The 15,925-nt window shown below is 32.9% G+C and overlaps 3 protein-coding genes across 3 annotated transcripts; 2 read left to right on the top strand and 1 right to left on the bottom strand.

Annotated features, from left to right (window-relative positions):
• Window positions 1–5,212: 5,212 nt before the first annotated feature.
• Window positions 5,213–7,636, top strand: LOC139853003 (eukaryotic translation initiation factor NCBP). Its single transcript, XM_071842363.1, has 6 exons — window positions 5,213–5,398; window positions 6,152–6,247; window positions 6,333–6,437; window positions 6,580–6,657; window positions 6,908–7,027; window positions 7,325–7,636. Exons 1-6 carry the CDS (start codon window positions 5,282–5,284, stop codon window positions 7,454–7,456), a joined length of 648 nt encoding a protein of 215 aa, XP_071698464.1. The 5' UTR covers window positions 5,213–5,281; the 3' UTR covers window positions 7,457–7,636.
• Window positions 7,637–10,191: 2,555 nt separating this feature from the next.
• LOC139851467 (tubulin alpha-5 chain-like) lies at window positions 10,192–12,273 on the top strand. The gene is made up of 5 exons (XM_071840515.1): window positions 10,192–10,384; window positions 10,468–10,673; window positions 10,886–11,085; window positions 11,149–11,657; window positions 11,946–12,273. The coding sequence occupies exons 1-5, from the start codon at window positions 10,272–10,274 to the stop codon at window positions 12,244–12,246; spliced, it is 1,329 nt and encodes a 442-aa protein (XP_071696616.1). The 5' UTR covers window positions 10,192–10,271; the 3' UTR covers window positions 12,247–12,273.
• A 985-nt stretch (window positions 12,274–13,258) lies between these two features.
• LOC139855462 (small ribosomal subunit protein uS7-like) lies at window positions 13,259–15,279 on the bottom strand. Its single transcript, XM_071844689.1, has 5 exons — window positions 15,193–15,279; window positions 14,990–15,077; window positions 13,714–13,985; window positions 13,425–13,628; window positions 13,259–13,313 (listed from the first exon to the last, which is right to left on the bottom strand). The coding sequence occupies exons 2-5, from the start codon at window positions 15,074–15,076 to the stop codon at window positions 13,259–13,261; spliced, it is 618 nt and encodes a 205-aa protein (XP_071700790.1). The 5' UTR covers window position 15,077; window positions 15,193–15,279.
• Window positions 15,280–15,925: the final 646 nt, after the last annotated feature.

The following is a 15,925-nucleotide window of genomic DNA, read 5'->3' as shown; positions in this document are numbered from 1 at the left end:
TGAACGTAAAATCCTAGGAATTCACCTGGAATTCATTAGGTCACCTGAACCAAATCGGGTGTCAACCGTAAGAACGGTGGTTGCATAGCATGGTCAAAGACAGGACCTTGTGCCAGACCGGAAAATTATAAGGGTGAGCTTTACTATTGCTCCTACCAAGGATAGTAATTGCATCCGACACGTTATAGACCATAATTAAAAGCATGTCAGGGGACATTGCCTTAACAGTTGCTTGTTCAACGCTTTCCTTTACAATCGGACGGTAGTTTACCGAAAGGTAATATACGGAACAAGTATACTGGACGTGTTGCTTTCCTAATACAAGGTTAGCAAGAGGGTGACACAAAATCGTAAGTTTTGAGCTAAAATTTTCAAATCTGAAACCCACCAAACCCACAAAAATAATTTGCAAACACCGGTGAAGGGTTATTCCGAAAAACTTATCTAGGGTAAAAGCTATATTTAATTTTCAAAAGATCAAATGTTTTCATAAAGATCCAATTTCCTTAATGGATCTAAATTTTTATAGTCATGTGGGACTGTAAACCACAACGTTACTACCATTGTTTATACCGCCGTATAGAAATCACTGATGTACAAAGTATGAAGAATAAAGAAGTGATTCTAGTATATTTCAAGACTATATTGCTTGAGGACAAGCAACGCTCAAGTGTGGGAATATTTGATAATGCTAAAAATGAACATATATTTCATAGCATTATTCCTCAAGAAAGAAAAGCTTTTAGTTGCAATTGTTCTATTTACAAGTGATATTCTTTTAAATAATAAGAGGTGAAGACAAAAGACAGATTCGACGAATTGAAGACGCAAACGACCAAAAAGCTCAAAAGTACAAAGTACAATCAAAGTGGTTCCAATTATTGATAAGAAACGTCTCAAAATTACAAGAGTACAAGGTGCAAAATGCAAAATACAAGATATTAAATTGTACGCAATGACGTTCAAAAATCAGGAACCGGGACCAAAGTCAACTCTCAACGCTCGACGCAACGGACTAAAAATTACAAGTCAACTATGCACATAAATATAATATAATATTTAAATAATTCTTATAATTATTTATATATTATGTTTATATATTAAACCGTCGGCATACAAAGAAACAAACTCATGTGAGCTGGAAAAGGGGGCCATGCGATCGCATGGCCTGGAAGCTTTAATTCCATGCGATCGCATGGTGGTAGGTTACAGGCCACATTGCTATAAATTCGCGTGTTTTGGTTCAATATATATCAACCTATCTCTCTATCTATCATATGATATATATATATATATATATATATATATATATATATATATATATATATATATATATATATATATATATATATATATATATATATATATATTATATTTTAATTTTAAATTATAATAATAAGGGTATGTTAGCGAATGTTGTAAGGGTGTAAGTCGAAATTCTGTCCGTGTAACGCTACGCTATTTTTAATCACTGTAAGTTATGATTAATGTTATTTTTAATTTAATGTCTCGTAGCTAAGTTATTATTATGCTTATTTAAGACAAAGTAATCATGATGTTGGGCTGAAAATATTAAAATTGGGTAATTGGGTTTTGTACCATAATTGGGGTTTGGACAAAAGAACGACACTTGTGAAAATTAGACTATGGGCTATTAATGGACTTTATATTTGTTTAACTAAATGATAGTTTGTTAATTTTAATATAAAGATTTACAATTGGACGTACCTATAAATAACCATATACACTCGATCGGACACGATGGGCGGGATATTTATATGTACGAATAATCGTTCATTTAACCGGACACGGGAATGGATTAATAGTCTATGGAATTATTAAAACAGGGGTGAAATTATGTACAAGGACACTTGGCATAATTGATAACAAAGTATTAAAACCTTGGGTTACACGCAGTCGATAACCTGGTGTAATTATTAAACAAAGTATTAAAACCTTGTTACAGTTTAAGTCCCCAATTAGTTGGAATATTTGACTTCGAATATAAGGATAATTTGACGAGGATACTCGCACTTTATATTTATGACTGATGGACTGTTATGGACAAAAACCAGACGGACATATTGAATAATCCAGGACAAAGGACAATTAACCCATGGGAATAAACTAAAATCAACACGTCAAACATCATGATTACGGAAGTTTAAATAAGCATAATTCCTTTATTTTCATATTTAATTGCACTTCTAATTATCGCTCTTTTATTTATTGTCATTGTATTTAATTGTACTTTTAATTATCGTACTTTTTAATTATCGCACTTTTATTTATCGCAATTTCATTATCGTTATTTATTTTACGCTTTAAATTAAGTCTTTTATTTATTTAATATTTTACATTAGGTTTTAACTGCGACTAAAGTTTTAAAATTTGACAAACCGGTCATTAAACGGTAAAAACCCCCTTTTTATAATAATAATATTACTTATATATGTTTTCGTATTTTTATAAATTAAAACTAATATAGCGTTAAGCTTGTTTAAGTGTATCCCTGTGGAACGAACCGGACTTACTAAAAACTACACTACTGTACGATTAGGTACACTGCCTATAAGTGTTGTAGCAAGGTTTAGGTATATCCATTCTATAAATAAATAAATATCTTGTGTAAAATTGTATCATATTTAATAGTATTTCGTTATAAAAATAATACTATTTCCTAGTACACCTCGCACACATCATTAATAATAATAACAATCTTATTACTAATGATAGTTTTTATATTAATACTACTTAAGGATAATACTAGTAATGATAATAATATTAGTAATAATACAATAATAATACTACTAATGATAATAATATTTGATAATACTAATAATTTTTAAATGATAATACTAGTACTAGTAATAATAATGATAATATCATAAGTTATTTTGATGATAATAATAATCTTATTGTTAGTAATAATAACTAACATAATAACAATAATTAATAATAATAATAATAATAATAATAATAATAATAATAATAATAATAATAATAATAATAATAATAATAATAATAATAAGAAAAACTACCTTATAAGCTTTTTAATTTTTTTTTTTGCCACAGACGAGAATCGAACCCGCGACCTCTCGTTCACACAACCAACACCTTAACCATTCCCTCTGCTTCTCTTTTCTGATTTAAACCCCCCTTTTGTTACTTATAACCCGTTTTTGCTAACTGCCCTTCTTCCTCTTCTTCTTCACAAGAATTCGATCAGGACCATCAACACATCACCTTTTAAGGTCGAATTAAAACGTGCAAATTAAATGAAAACAATCATAAACTGAAAAAGGGTGTTCTTGATAAAAAAAATGAAAAACGGAAAAAATAATAAAAGAAAACAGCCTTCGCTGTGTCGACGGTTTTTTTTTTTTGGAAAAAAAATATAATGATTTTGATTATGTAAACGTTTTAGACAATACTTATAAAATGAATTATGTTTCAAATGACTTATATAAACTTCTGAGATCTTTAATTATAACAGAAACATCACAAAATTCTCCAATTCGATCTTAGAACCAAGTTTGACTTTTTTTAGAAATTACCTTTGACTTCGAAATTACAACTCGATACTTAAAATTGAGATTTGAAACTTTGCAGGAAGTTTGTTTACACCATTACTAATAACTTTGCATTTATACTTTTTGAAATTAAAATCGAATTTGAACTATTGTAAAATTGAATCAAGAACAGGGGTCGACTCAAATTTTTCTGTTTTTATTTTGCTTTTCACTTTCAATTGCAGCTGTAGTGGTTTTAAATTGATAACGGCAATGGAGGATGATTCATTTACACTTAGATGATCGATTATAAAATTAAATGTGGGTGTCGACTGTATTTTCGATCAAGAACAAACAGAAATATAAAAAAAATAAAAAGGCAACAGCATACCTAATTGCTTTATATTAAATATATAAAAATCAGAAAATGCAGATCATAATTAAAAATAAAAATACAGAAAATGATCTTACCTAATTTAGGTATTTGTTGTCTTTTACTTTTAATTATTATTATTAAATAAATACATTAATAATAATACTAATAATAATTATATTAATAATAATTATAATTATAATAATAATGATAAAAATAATGATAATAATATTAATATGACAATATTAATAATAAAAATGATAATTTTAATTATAATTAATTATAATGATAATAATCATTATAAAATGTTATTGATAATAATAATAATAATAATTATATTAATGAAACTATTAATAAGTTGTTTTATAATGGTAATAATAAATAATAATGATATTTCATTATATTAATATAAATGCTAAGTATTAATAATAATGATATTAATATTAATAATATATTAGTAATTATATTAATGATAATGATAATAAGTATAACTATACTAATAATAATATTAATAATAATAATCAATTTCATAACAATAAAAATGATAATACTAATAATGATAACTGTAAATGATAATGATAATATTGTTAAATATTATTTTAATAATATTAATTAATACTAATTTATTATTATTTACAAATAACTGTTCGTGAATCATCGAAATTTGTCTAAGTTTAGATGAAATCATGTAAGGATTTTTGTTTAAATTAACTCGGAAGTTTCCGGGTTGTCACACAAATAACCATTTTTATAAAAAAATCTTAAATAAACTCCACCCAAATATTTAATGGGCCATATCTTCTCGCTCGTAACGAGTTAAATTTTTTCGACAACATCGTTAAACTCCAAATAATTTTTGGAACAAAATGTCACTAACTATACGTAAAACGGACGCTTTTTAAAAAACACTAAATATTTGGGGTACTTTTCATATACGTTGATTTTGCGTTAAATTTTTAAAAGTCGACAATTCCATAGCGAAACGCGGAGATGCACATATATTGTTAATTTAAAATAACATTTAAATCTTTCACGGGTTATTCCTTTTAGTTCGACTCGAGTTGCGCTTCAACGACATCATTGTTAGCCACGAAATAATTTTACAAACTAAACGCAATAAAATACATTAAAAACCGAACCCCCAGCACGAAGCGAGGGTTCGAAAACTAATTAAAACAAATAAAGTATATACATTAACTCCTTATTTAAAGCTTTTAAAACTATAAGGACTAAACTTGGAATGTAGCATAACTACATGGTAACAGATTACAGAAGTGCAACCCGCTTACCCGCCCGATTCGTACAAAACCCGGAACTTTTCATTTTCAGCCCTCTTTCTTTCGTAATAAAATCGAGCTAGGGTTTTATCAAAAGTCTACCGGAAAACTTGTCGGAGATGGATGCATCAACGGAAAAGAGATCGAAATCAGATAACTCTCAGTCGGAGTACGATTCATCCGAAGATCGTGAACGTCAATCGCGTGAACTTAAAGCTGGTTTACATCCTCTCAAGGTATATTTTGATACATCGATATATATATTTTTTTAATTTTCTTTTAATTTTAAGGTGAAAGATGAATAAAGATGCAAAATAACTACTATATTTTAAATTACTATTAAATCCTAAGTTTTTGTTATAATACTGGATAATTTATTCAATGAGCTAAGAACTATATGTTATATTATATTCTTATTACATAATTTGTATATATGAGTAATCTGGTATGACATAAAATAGTGATAAAAGGTTTGCACAGATGCATGATTAAATTGAATATGCTCTTATGTTCTTGTAATTAGTTAAGCAGTAATTATTTTAGAAACATAAAAAATTGTTTCCTTTCGTTGTAAATGTCGTTGTTGCTCTACTATGAAACTTATCAGTTAGTCTCAAGTGTATTAGTTAGGTTGGTTGTTGCTGTTAAAGAGATAGAGAGAACTCTTAAAGTCTACAGTGATCGTTCGAGTATTGTGATTTGTGAATAACAACAATTTAGTTATTATAGGGAGTTAAAGTCAGGTACCTGATAATTATTTTTTCAAGTTGTTAACGCGAGTTATTAAGTAAACTTTTGAGTTTGTGTCTGTAAGGGGAGTAAGTCTATGTTGTGGCCACTGGCCACATTGTTCAGAGGTTGTGTGAGAGGTCTCGTTTAAAAGAGGTTTACTTTTGCTTGTAGTTTTTTATGTTGCCATTTTTTGGAGTATATTGTATACATATTACCATCACTTGATTGTGTTTGTGCTTGTGACCTTTTTTCAACAGACCAAGTTTGTATTTTGGTACACTCGCCGCACACCTGGGGTCCGCACTCAGACATCTTATGAGGACAACATAAAGCAGTTAATGGACTTTAGCACGGTAAAAATTCATTTGATATGCAAAAAATGGTCGTTGTCTTTGTTGACCCCCGTGTCTTGACTGTCGATTTTTAAAACAATTACAGGTCGAAGGTTTTTGGGTGAGCTATTGCCATTTGGCTCGTCCATCATCCCTGCCTAGCCCAACCGATTTGCATCTATTCAAACAGGGGATTCGTCCATTATGGGAGGTACAAAGAATATATATGAACATCTATTTTATTATTAGTGGATCATTATATTTGTTATATGATAGGTCGACAGTTCTCTTTAAGCTAGTTTGACTATAAAGTACCCATACTAACTTTGTTTGTCTGAAATTTGGTATTGTAGGATTCTGCTAATTGCAATGGTGGTAAGTGGATCATACGTTTTAAAAAGGCTGTCTCGGGACGTTTCTGGGAGGATTTGGTAAGTGAATAAAATCCTATTTTTATCTTTATTATTATATGTTCCTCTATTGTGATTGAATTTAAATCGTCAAAATTCATAGAGTAGAATGGCCTCTCGTTATCTTATACTCCATAGGAAATAGTTATTTTAAGTTGGACATGATCTACAGACAAATATGATTGAATATATTATTTAATAACTTGCATTGTCCAAATGTGTTTTTGTATGTAGATCCTAATTGTCAACAATCTACTTTTTTCTGGGCCAGGTTCTAGCTTTGGTAGGTGATCAACTTGATTACAGTGATAATATATGTGGCATTGTGTTGAGTATCCGCTTTAATGAGGATATATTGAGCGTTTGGAACCGCAATGCATCTGATAATCAGGTTTGTTTATCGAACTTTCCATACTGTCTGCGTATCTAAGATTGATCGATACGTTTGTGTTTTATCTCGAATGGTTGAAGTTGAAAATTTCGAAAAGATAAGTCTATAATGAAACGGGTCAAAGGTTTGCTGGGTGTATTGTTGATGCATAACCTCTTTTAAAAGTTTTATTTATAAATTTAAGATCAACACTGTAATGAGTTAGTTTGTCAACCATACTTAACTAGTTGATTAAGAATAAGTTATTTTGAAATCCTACTTTTTACTCAAACCTGATATAATTTCTTTTATAAGCAGGTGGTGATGGCTTTGCGAGATAAAATAAAACGTCACTTGAAGCTTCCACATGGGTATGTTATGGAGTATAAACCACACGATGCTTCCTTGCGTGACAACTCATCATATCGAAACACTTGGTTGAGAGGATAGAGAAGAAGCCGAGCCTCCGACTCTTGTGCTGCTTATGACAAGCTGATATTTCCGGTTCTTGTTTCGTTTCACTAACCTTATATGCTCTGGTGTAATACTATTAAACAACTTTGGCATGTAACTGTTGCACTTGGATATTTTCACCTGACTTATGTTTATGGATATCTTGTTTTAGTTTCAGCTCTAATTCCCCATCGTTAGATAATAAGTTTTGGTTTTTGATTATCACACGATTCGCCAACTAAAACCCATAACTATTCAAACTTTATTAAACCTTATCAATGATGTTTACACAAAACTGGTAATCATTCAATTCCATACAATCAGGTTATTCGATATAGGGGAAACTTGTTCAATCACACATGTTAAAAAAGGGTTACAAGTCAACCTTGTTTTTAAAAAACACCCTTTTAAACATGCACTTAAAATGTAATGAACCAGACCTAGCCCTCCAATTGTTCGATGAAATGGCTGAACAAAATATATTTTTTTTTTCCCGGGCAAAGAAATCTTTTTATTAATTAAAAGGAACAACATACAACAAGAGGCTGGACATATCCAAGCCCCAACAAACAAGCCACAGGCAACCAAAACAATACAAACATACAATCCCACAAAGGGCAAAATTACAAATGCAATTGCATATTAGACCACTTTAAACCCCACACGCTAGCAGCTCTTTTAACAACAAATGACTTTTTGACTCTCAAAGTCAACAGTTTGCACTTGATAAAACTCTGGATTTGACTGCATACTTCTACTTCTGCCTTCTTCTCCATTCTAAACAATCTGTTATTCCTTTCCTGCCACATAAAATAAACACAAGCTGCAACAAGAAGCCTGTTTATAATACTCCAAATATTGCATGTGAACGGGTAGATAGACAATGTCTGCACAATCTCAAAAAGGTGATCAGAAAGCCCTCTAAATAGCAACTTTAGCTTCAAACACCTCCAGACCTTTAAACTATAATCAGACTTGAAAAACAAATGGCCAATAGAGTCTTTCACCTTATCACATAAAGCACATTTATAAACCTGATTTGGAAACCATTTACTCATTCTGTTTTGAGTATTTAAACGATAACACAGCAAGCCAAAGAACAAAAGCATGTTTTGGGTCAAATCCTTTAAACCACACCACATGATCCCATGTAACTTTATCTCTATTTGTTCTGAAATCCTTCCATACCTGATTAGTGGAGAATGGAACTTTTCTGCCATCATTAGAGATCCATGAAATAATAAACCCTGCCATTAACAGAATCAAGACCCAAATGAGTCTGGACCTTTTCTCTTAAATCAAGCAAAATATTTCCAACCCCAACTGTCATTTTGACAAGGAGCAATATCCTGATACCTTTAAGCTTAACCAAATTCACCCACTTACTCCAAAGAGAATTTTCTTTAATAATAATCCTCCAAATCTGTTTCACAATTAGAGTTTCATTCCAATTCTTAAGAGGTCTTAAGCCTAATCCCCCTTGATCTTTGGGAATACAAACATCTTTCCATGCCACTTTGGCTTTGCCTCTGGAATTATCTGACTGATTCCATAAAAAACCTTTTAACAATTTATCAATTTCATTTACAATACCACTTGGAAGCACATAAACAGATGCCCAATATGTTTACTTTGTAGAAAGAACATAAGCCACTAGCTGCAATCTCCCAGCATAGGATAATTTTCTTATTTTCCAATTATGAACCTTGTTTGTAACTTTATCCACCAAACACTTACAATCTTTTATACCCATCCAAGGGCACACCTAAATATTTCATATGCAATTTACCCACTCCAAAGGACAAAATCTGAATAATTCTACTCTGCACATTATTAGCCACACTACCAAAAAATATTGTACTCTTATTAATATTAGGCAGCAGACCAGACACTTGGCCAAATTCATATAGAGCTTGTTTAACAATACTAACAGACTTCTCATCCCCATGGCTGAACAAAATATAGTTTCTTGGATATCATTGATTTCTGGGTAAACTCGTTTGGGTCAATGCATTAATGCAAAAGAAGTGTTTTGTGAAGCTTGAACTTCCAAAATTGAAGTTAATAAGCTTACCATGCAAGTATGTTGAGTATATGTGCGCAAACTTGCGATATGTAGTTGGAAAAAGTTATACAATGAGTTGATTATATCGAGTGGTGTTGGTTTAGATGCATTTATTAGCAATCCAGTTATGGCCATGTAATCAAAATGTGCGAGAGTGGATCAAGCATGACTCGTGTTTGATCAATGTGATGAGTTGGATGACGTTTCTTGGAACACGATGTCTTATGGTTACGCTAAAGCTGGTTTATATAACAATATGTTACATCTTTTTGTTAAAATGCATCAAAGTGGAACGAGATTTAGTAGTTATCTATTGGGTAGTGTTCTCAACACATGATGTATGAATTTTGAGTGGTCTTTGTTATTAGGAAAGTTGTTGCATTCGTGTTTGGTTAAACTCTAGATGTGATCATGATGTTATTGTTGTAAATATGTTTACATTGTAGTTATTACATTACATTACAATATTACATCAATTAAAAGGGTTAATTATTGCCACACATTTTATGGAATAAGAATGTACGTTTTATATGTATTTTCACATATATTCACATATAATGAGAAGTAACCCGCAACAATTGCTTTCCCCAACAAAATTCACATTTGAACTCTATAATAACATCAATTTCCTGTCTTTATTGAACAGCAAAATATCAATAAGCTCAAATCAAACCTCTCTTTCTTTTACGTCTCCCTCTCGAAACGGTAATATCGTTTCCAAGAGAGATTAAAAAAGAAAGAGAGGGAATGAGGGAGATCGTGAGCATACATCTTGGCCAAGCCGGTATTCAGCTTGGAAATTCGTGTTGGGAACTTTATTGTCTCGAACATGGAATTCAAAACGATGGTTTTATGCCTACGTATGTTGTATATTTCATATTCGACAAATTTAAAGTCATACGCGCACGTATACTATGTATAACTAGTGTCGTATTTCTTGCAGCAATAACTCATCAAATGATTCCGTTGGTACATTCTTCGGAGAAGGGATTAATGGTAAGTACGTCCCGAGGGCTTTGTTTGTTGATCTTGAGCCCACTGTCATCGATCAAGTTAGATCCGGGAGCTACAAAAAGCTTTTCAATCCTAATCAACTCATTTTCGGTAAGGAAGATGCTGCCAATAACTTTGCGCGAGGACATTACACAGGTAACTCGCAATTATACTCCAGTGACTGTATTCATTAAGGGAATTGATAGTTCCATCAAAATTTATAAATCTACCATAACTATAGTTTAAGTATTTGTACTGTACAAATGCCTAATGAATAGTTGTGGTGGATTTATCGGTTTTGATGGTGGAAATATAATCATCCGTTCACAATTTTACGGAAGGTTAAAGTTTGCTCAATGTATTTGCAGTGGGGAGAGAAATTATCGATCAGTGTGTTGATCGTGTTAGAAAACTAGCGGACAATTGCAGCAATTTGCAAGGGTTTATGGTTTTCAACGCCGTGGGTGGCGGCACTGGCTCTGGTTTAGGATCGTTGCTCTTAGAACAATTATTGAGCGAGTATGGAAAAACGCAGAAATTGAGCTTTACAATCTTTCCTTCTCCAAAGGTAATGTATGCATAACGCGTATACATTTACACAAAAAAACCCTAATTTTTTTTTCGGCTGTAGGTTTCGACTGCAATTGTGGAGCCTTACAATGCCGTGTTATCCACTCATTCAATGATCGAACACACGGACATGGTTGTTCAGTTAGACAACGAGGCCATATACGACATATGCAAAAAATCGTTACAAATTGAAAAGCCGTCTTACAAAAACTTAAACCGATTAATATCTCAAACGATTTCATCTCTAACAACTTCCTTAAGGTTTAATGGATCCATGAACGTTGACATTTCAGAGTTCCAAACAAATCTTGTTCCATTTCCTCGGATCCACTTCATGCTTTCATCGTACGCACCAATGGTTTCATCTGCACGTGCCTACCATGAGTTGTGCTCGGTCCCTGAGATCACAAATGCCGTATTTGAACCATCTAACATGATGGTTAAGTGCGACCCAAGGCACGGCAAGTACATGGCTTGTTGCCTTATGTACCGTGGAGATATTGCTCCGAAGGATGTTAACACGGCTGTTGGATCTATCAAAACCAAAAAGACAATTCAATTCGTAGATTGGTGAGTTTTTTTCTTCTTCTTTTTGACGAAAATACATATATATATATATATATATATATATATATATATATATATATATATATATATATATAACAAAAGATCCGACGATCTGGATGAGTTACACATGATACAGAACGTGCGGTCTGTTTCAACCTACACATCGTTCTGATGAGCAATACAACAACAAATATTCCACAACCAATCGACCAATCATGTTAAATTTTTCTAAATTAGTATGTCCTATACTATAAATAAACATAGATTATCTATTGAATTTGAAATATTTAGGTGTCCGACGGGATTCAAGTGCGGGATCAATAATCAGGCACCAACTGCGGTGCCAGGAGGAGATCTAGCAAAGTCGAAACGTGCAGTTTGTATGATCAGCAACAACACAGCTGTCTCGGAGGTTTTCAGTCGGATTGATCATAAATTCGACACCATGTTTGCCAAACGAGCGTTTGTTCACTGGTATTTGGGTGAAGGAATGGAAGAAGGTGAGTTCTCAGAAGCGCGTGAAGATCTTGCAGCTCTAGAGAAAGATTATGAAGAAATGATACAAGATGGCCAACAGGATGATGAATATTGAGGACCAAGAAGATGCTTACTTGCAACAAAATTTCCAATATCTTCCTTCATAAACCGCATATATATTTGCATGTAAATGACTTGATATGTTATTGGAAATTATAAGGTCAAAATAAATGCTTATTTGGGTTTTACACTCCATATACTCGCATTTCATCAAACTTGTGATATTTAATTATTCATCTTTTTCTTTGAACAGTAAATACACACTCAATTACAAATAACTCGATACCGCTAGATCAAAAACCCTTTTATTATTCATATTGGGTAAAAAAACAAACAAAATCTACAAGAATGAACAATATAAATCCAAGAAAATCAAATGAGTATTTTTGTATATCTCAAGGTAGGCAAGTGGTTGAGGCCCAAGGTCTCTAGTTCGAATCTTAGGTAGAGAGTATTATTGATGAGCTGCATATAGTAGAGTATGTAAAACCATACAACTTTTTTTAAGTGTCACCATAATCAAGTTCGCTATCTTAAATCAACCACAAAAGTCACAACTCAAAATTTTCTAGAAAGAAGTTTGGGTGTTACAGGATTGGCCACTGAACTGGACCTTTGTGGTTTCTGGTGAATGAGTTTGTTTTCATGGCAATTACTAATTGCGTGAATGTGGCAAGGTGATAAACACGGGTTTCTTTATTGCAGCTTGGACGTTGCAGTGGTTGGACGCTATAAACTTGTGCGGCTTAGGGTTTCAAAGATGCTATATATATTTTCGAAAAATAAAAGTTCCATAAAAAAGTCTTAGATAACCACTATGTAGTATGCACCACTTTAAATACTAAAGAATTAAAACAGGAATGAATGCATAAAAAGCAGATGAACAGTCAGATTGATCTTTAACTAATAACAGGGAAAGCAAAATTAAGGTATACCAAAACGAATTCAAAAATTCTGTAACACAGACTCAAAACATAACATCCAATAGTTTAGTAATTAATTAATTGCTTTCCCTGAAATACCAAAAAGTTGCAACCAAAATAAAGTACCCTCACATTATACCTTCTTTAACGGTTGGCCTTGGCAACCCTCTCAATCTCGTCTTTCTTCTTAATAGCATAGCTGCACAAACAAATAAGATCAAATTTAAATGATTGAAACTCAACCATAAATAAAAAATGAATCCGTTATCCATACTTGCATATAATGCATATACAATGATACTATAATTACCTGTTTGAAGATCCCTTTGCAGCATTAATAAGCTCATCAGCCAGGCACTCAGCAATTGTCTTCACATTCCTAAATGCACTCTCACGTGCACCGGTTGTGAGAAGGTAAATAGCCTGATTAACACGCCTTAATGGAGAAATATCAACAGCTTGACGCCTAACAACACCAGCCGAACCGATTCTAGTTGCATCTTCTCTAGGTCCACTGCAATTAATCAATAAAAATAAAACAATATTAACACCATCAGCAAAAAAGATACAAACTTTAATAGTAAGGCTGCTTATTGTACCTGTTAATAACAGCGTCGACAATAATTTGGATTGGATTGGCGTCAGTTAAAAGGTGTATGACCTCCATAGCATGCTTGACGATACGAACAGCCATCAACTTCTTACCGTTGTTCCTCCCGTGCATCATGAGGGAGTTGGTCAAACGTTCAACGATTGGGCATTGGGCCTTCCGGAACCTTCTAGCTTGATACCTACCAGCTGTGTGAGGCATGTAGATTGGGTGCTTGGAAGCAGTGGCGGTGATGTAATCCTCCACAGATAGATCGGGAACCTTTACATGAAAACATCAATTATCAGGCAACAAAAACAGAAAATGTGCTTGCTACTATTATGTAATAAACACACATTTCAGAAAAATTCATGTAAAAAAGTTTTTGTTTGTATGAACATCTCACAAAATTTCAAAAATGGAACCTATAGAGTACAGATATACATTCCATTGATGTTTATGATTTTTCAACAATTCAAGTTTTAATCTTTAATCGAAAAAGTTATTCAGAATGACAATTATGCCCAACATTTAAAGCTGACAAAGTCTTCATAACTAACTGGCATATAATTCCTATAGGTTTCACGGAATAATTCAAGTCAATGCAAAAAATAATTGACAATATAAATTGCAACGCTAATAAAATGACCAAGGTTGGAGAACTTGGATCTCGGGTAGATCTCATTTGGATATCTTTAGGGAGACCTCGTTTGGATATCTTTAGGGAGATTTCGGCGTCTCGGGAAAATCTCCGGGAGATCTCAGGCGTTGACTTTTGTTGACTTTTTAATTTTTTAATATAAAAATATAGAAATAAATAAATATATATACATTTTTACGAGATTTTACAATAAAATCGGAGAAATGAGCGTAGAAATCTGAGATTTTATGAGAAAATCCGAGAAAACGTGGCTTTGACCAAGTTTGACTCCGTTGACCAAGTTTGACTCCGTTGACCGAGAAATCTTGGGAGATGAACATCTTGTCTCGGCGGCCTTCCAAAAACGAGATCTCGGGGAGAAATAACGAAATTTACAACACTTTTTTTGACACATATCATTATAACATATACTGATATGCCTTTGATACTTTTTTTCTGCCTAGAAACAAATAATCATCTATATACAATACTTGCAAGATCTAACAGAATACTCACATCCACAATTAACTGGTTTGTAAACTGTGCTTTATGAGCTCAAACAGAATAAACTTATTGAGACACTAATTCAACAGCCAAACAAAAACTAACATTTTTAAAATAAATATGTTTAGGGATTAATTGTAACCTGAACATCGTCGTATGACCAACGATTGAACAACAACACCTCAGAACGAGGCTTTCCGTCTTCAGCAAGTGGTGGTACGGCTTCCATTCTAACAACAACGAAGAAATACACAATTAGTTCATCTTTTTTCATTAATTAAGTAAAATGTATTATTATAAATATGCAGAAGTGGTGTGATTGATTAATGAAATAGGGAAGCTGACCTCGGATTTAGGAATTAGGTGATGGGGGAAAGCTGCCGGTGATTGTTGTGTTAGTATTTCACCTGAGATGTTTCAGATGTTGATGACGACTCAAAGGAGCCCTAATTAGGTTTGTATAGCGCCTTCTATTGGGCTTCTTGTTGGGCTTTCGTGGACCACTTTTTCATGCGTATGGGCAATTGATAAGTCCAAGGCGGAATTGGTGCCATTTTTTTAGAATGATAGTATCGACATCACTCAAAAGAACTTAACCACATTTGTGATCATATGTCACCTACTCACACGTTAGATGGAAACTCCTTGCACATCTCCGCACATGTGTGAACCGGATGGCTTTAGGTTAATTGTTTGGCTCGCATAAAGTGAAGGATACTAGAGGCATGAACAATGGCGGAACTAGGATTGGTAGTCACTGGTATCACCGTTTAAAACCCCAAAAAATTTCTACTAGATGTCTTATTTCAATTGTGTCACTCAAAAAAATGTACACTATACAGTGGTGTTACTAGTTGAAAACCCAAAAAAAGTTCCACTACATCGTGTATTTCAGTGGTGTCCCGTGTCACTACTGGCCCTATAGTAGATCCGCCCCAGGGCATGAACTTTGGAGAAAACCTCCACAGGATTCGAACTCGCACCGATTATTTCACGAATACAGACCTGCAACAAACTGAAACACAGTCGAAATTGTTGCCCAGAAACACAGTCGAAATTGTTGACCTATGATGTTGCC

This window comes from Rutidosis leptorrhynchoides, chromosome 6 (assembly GCF_046630445.1).
Source record: "Rutidosis leptorrhynchoides isolate AG116_Rl617_1_P2 chromosome 6, CSIRO_AGI_Rlap_v1, whole genome shotgun sequence".
NCBI classification, from domain to species: Eukaryota; Viridiplantae; Streptophyta; class Magnoliopsida; order Asterales; family Asteraceae; genus Rutidosis; species Rutidosis leptorrhynchoides.
Note: the sequence above shows the minus strand (reverse complement) of the source record. Positions and strands in the feature narration are given on the sequence as shown.

Coding starts and splice junctions, on each gene's coding strand:
- LOC139855462 (XM_071844689.1), bottom strand. CDS start 15,076: ATGGAAGCCGTACCACCACTTGCTGAAGACGGAAAGCCTCGTTCTGAG. Junction 13,986..14,989: donor GGTCATACGACGATGTTCAG/GTTACAATTAAT, acceptor TTTCATGTAAAG/GTTCCCGATCTATCTGTGGA. Junction 13,314..13,424: donor GCAAAGGGATCTTCAAACAG/GTAATTATAGTA, acceptor TTGTTTGTGCAG/CTATGCTATTAAGAAGAAAG.
- LOC139851467 (XM_071840515.1), top strand. CDS start 10,272: ATGAGGGAGATCGTGAGCATACATCTTGGCCAAGCCGGTATTCAGCTT. Junction 10,385..10,467: donor AACGATGGTTTTATGCCTAC/GTATGTTGTATA, acceptor TATTTCTTGCAG/CAATAACTCATCAAATGATT. Junction 11,086..11,148: donor CAATCTTTCCTTCTCCAAAG/GTAATGTATGCA, acceptor TTTCGGCTGTAG/GTTTCGACTGCAATTGTGGA.
- LOC139853003 (XM_071842363.1), top strand. CDS start 5,282: ATGGATGCATCAACGGAAAAGAGATCGAAATCAGATAACTCTCAGTCG. Junction 6,248..6,332: donor AGTTAATGGACTTTAGCACG/GTAAAAATTCAT, acceptor AAACAATTACAG/GTCGAAGGTTTTTGGGTGAG. Junction 6,438..6,579: donor GGATTCGTCCATTATGGGAG/GTACAAAGAATA, acceptor TTGGTATTGTAG/GATTCTGCTAATTGCAATGG.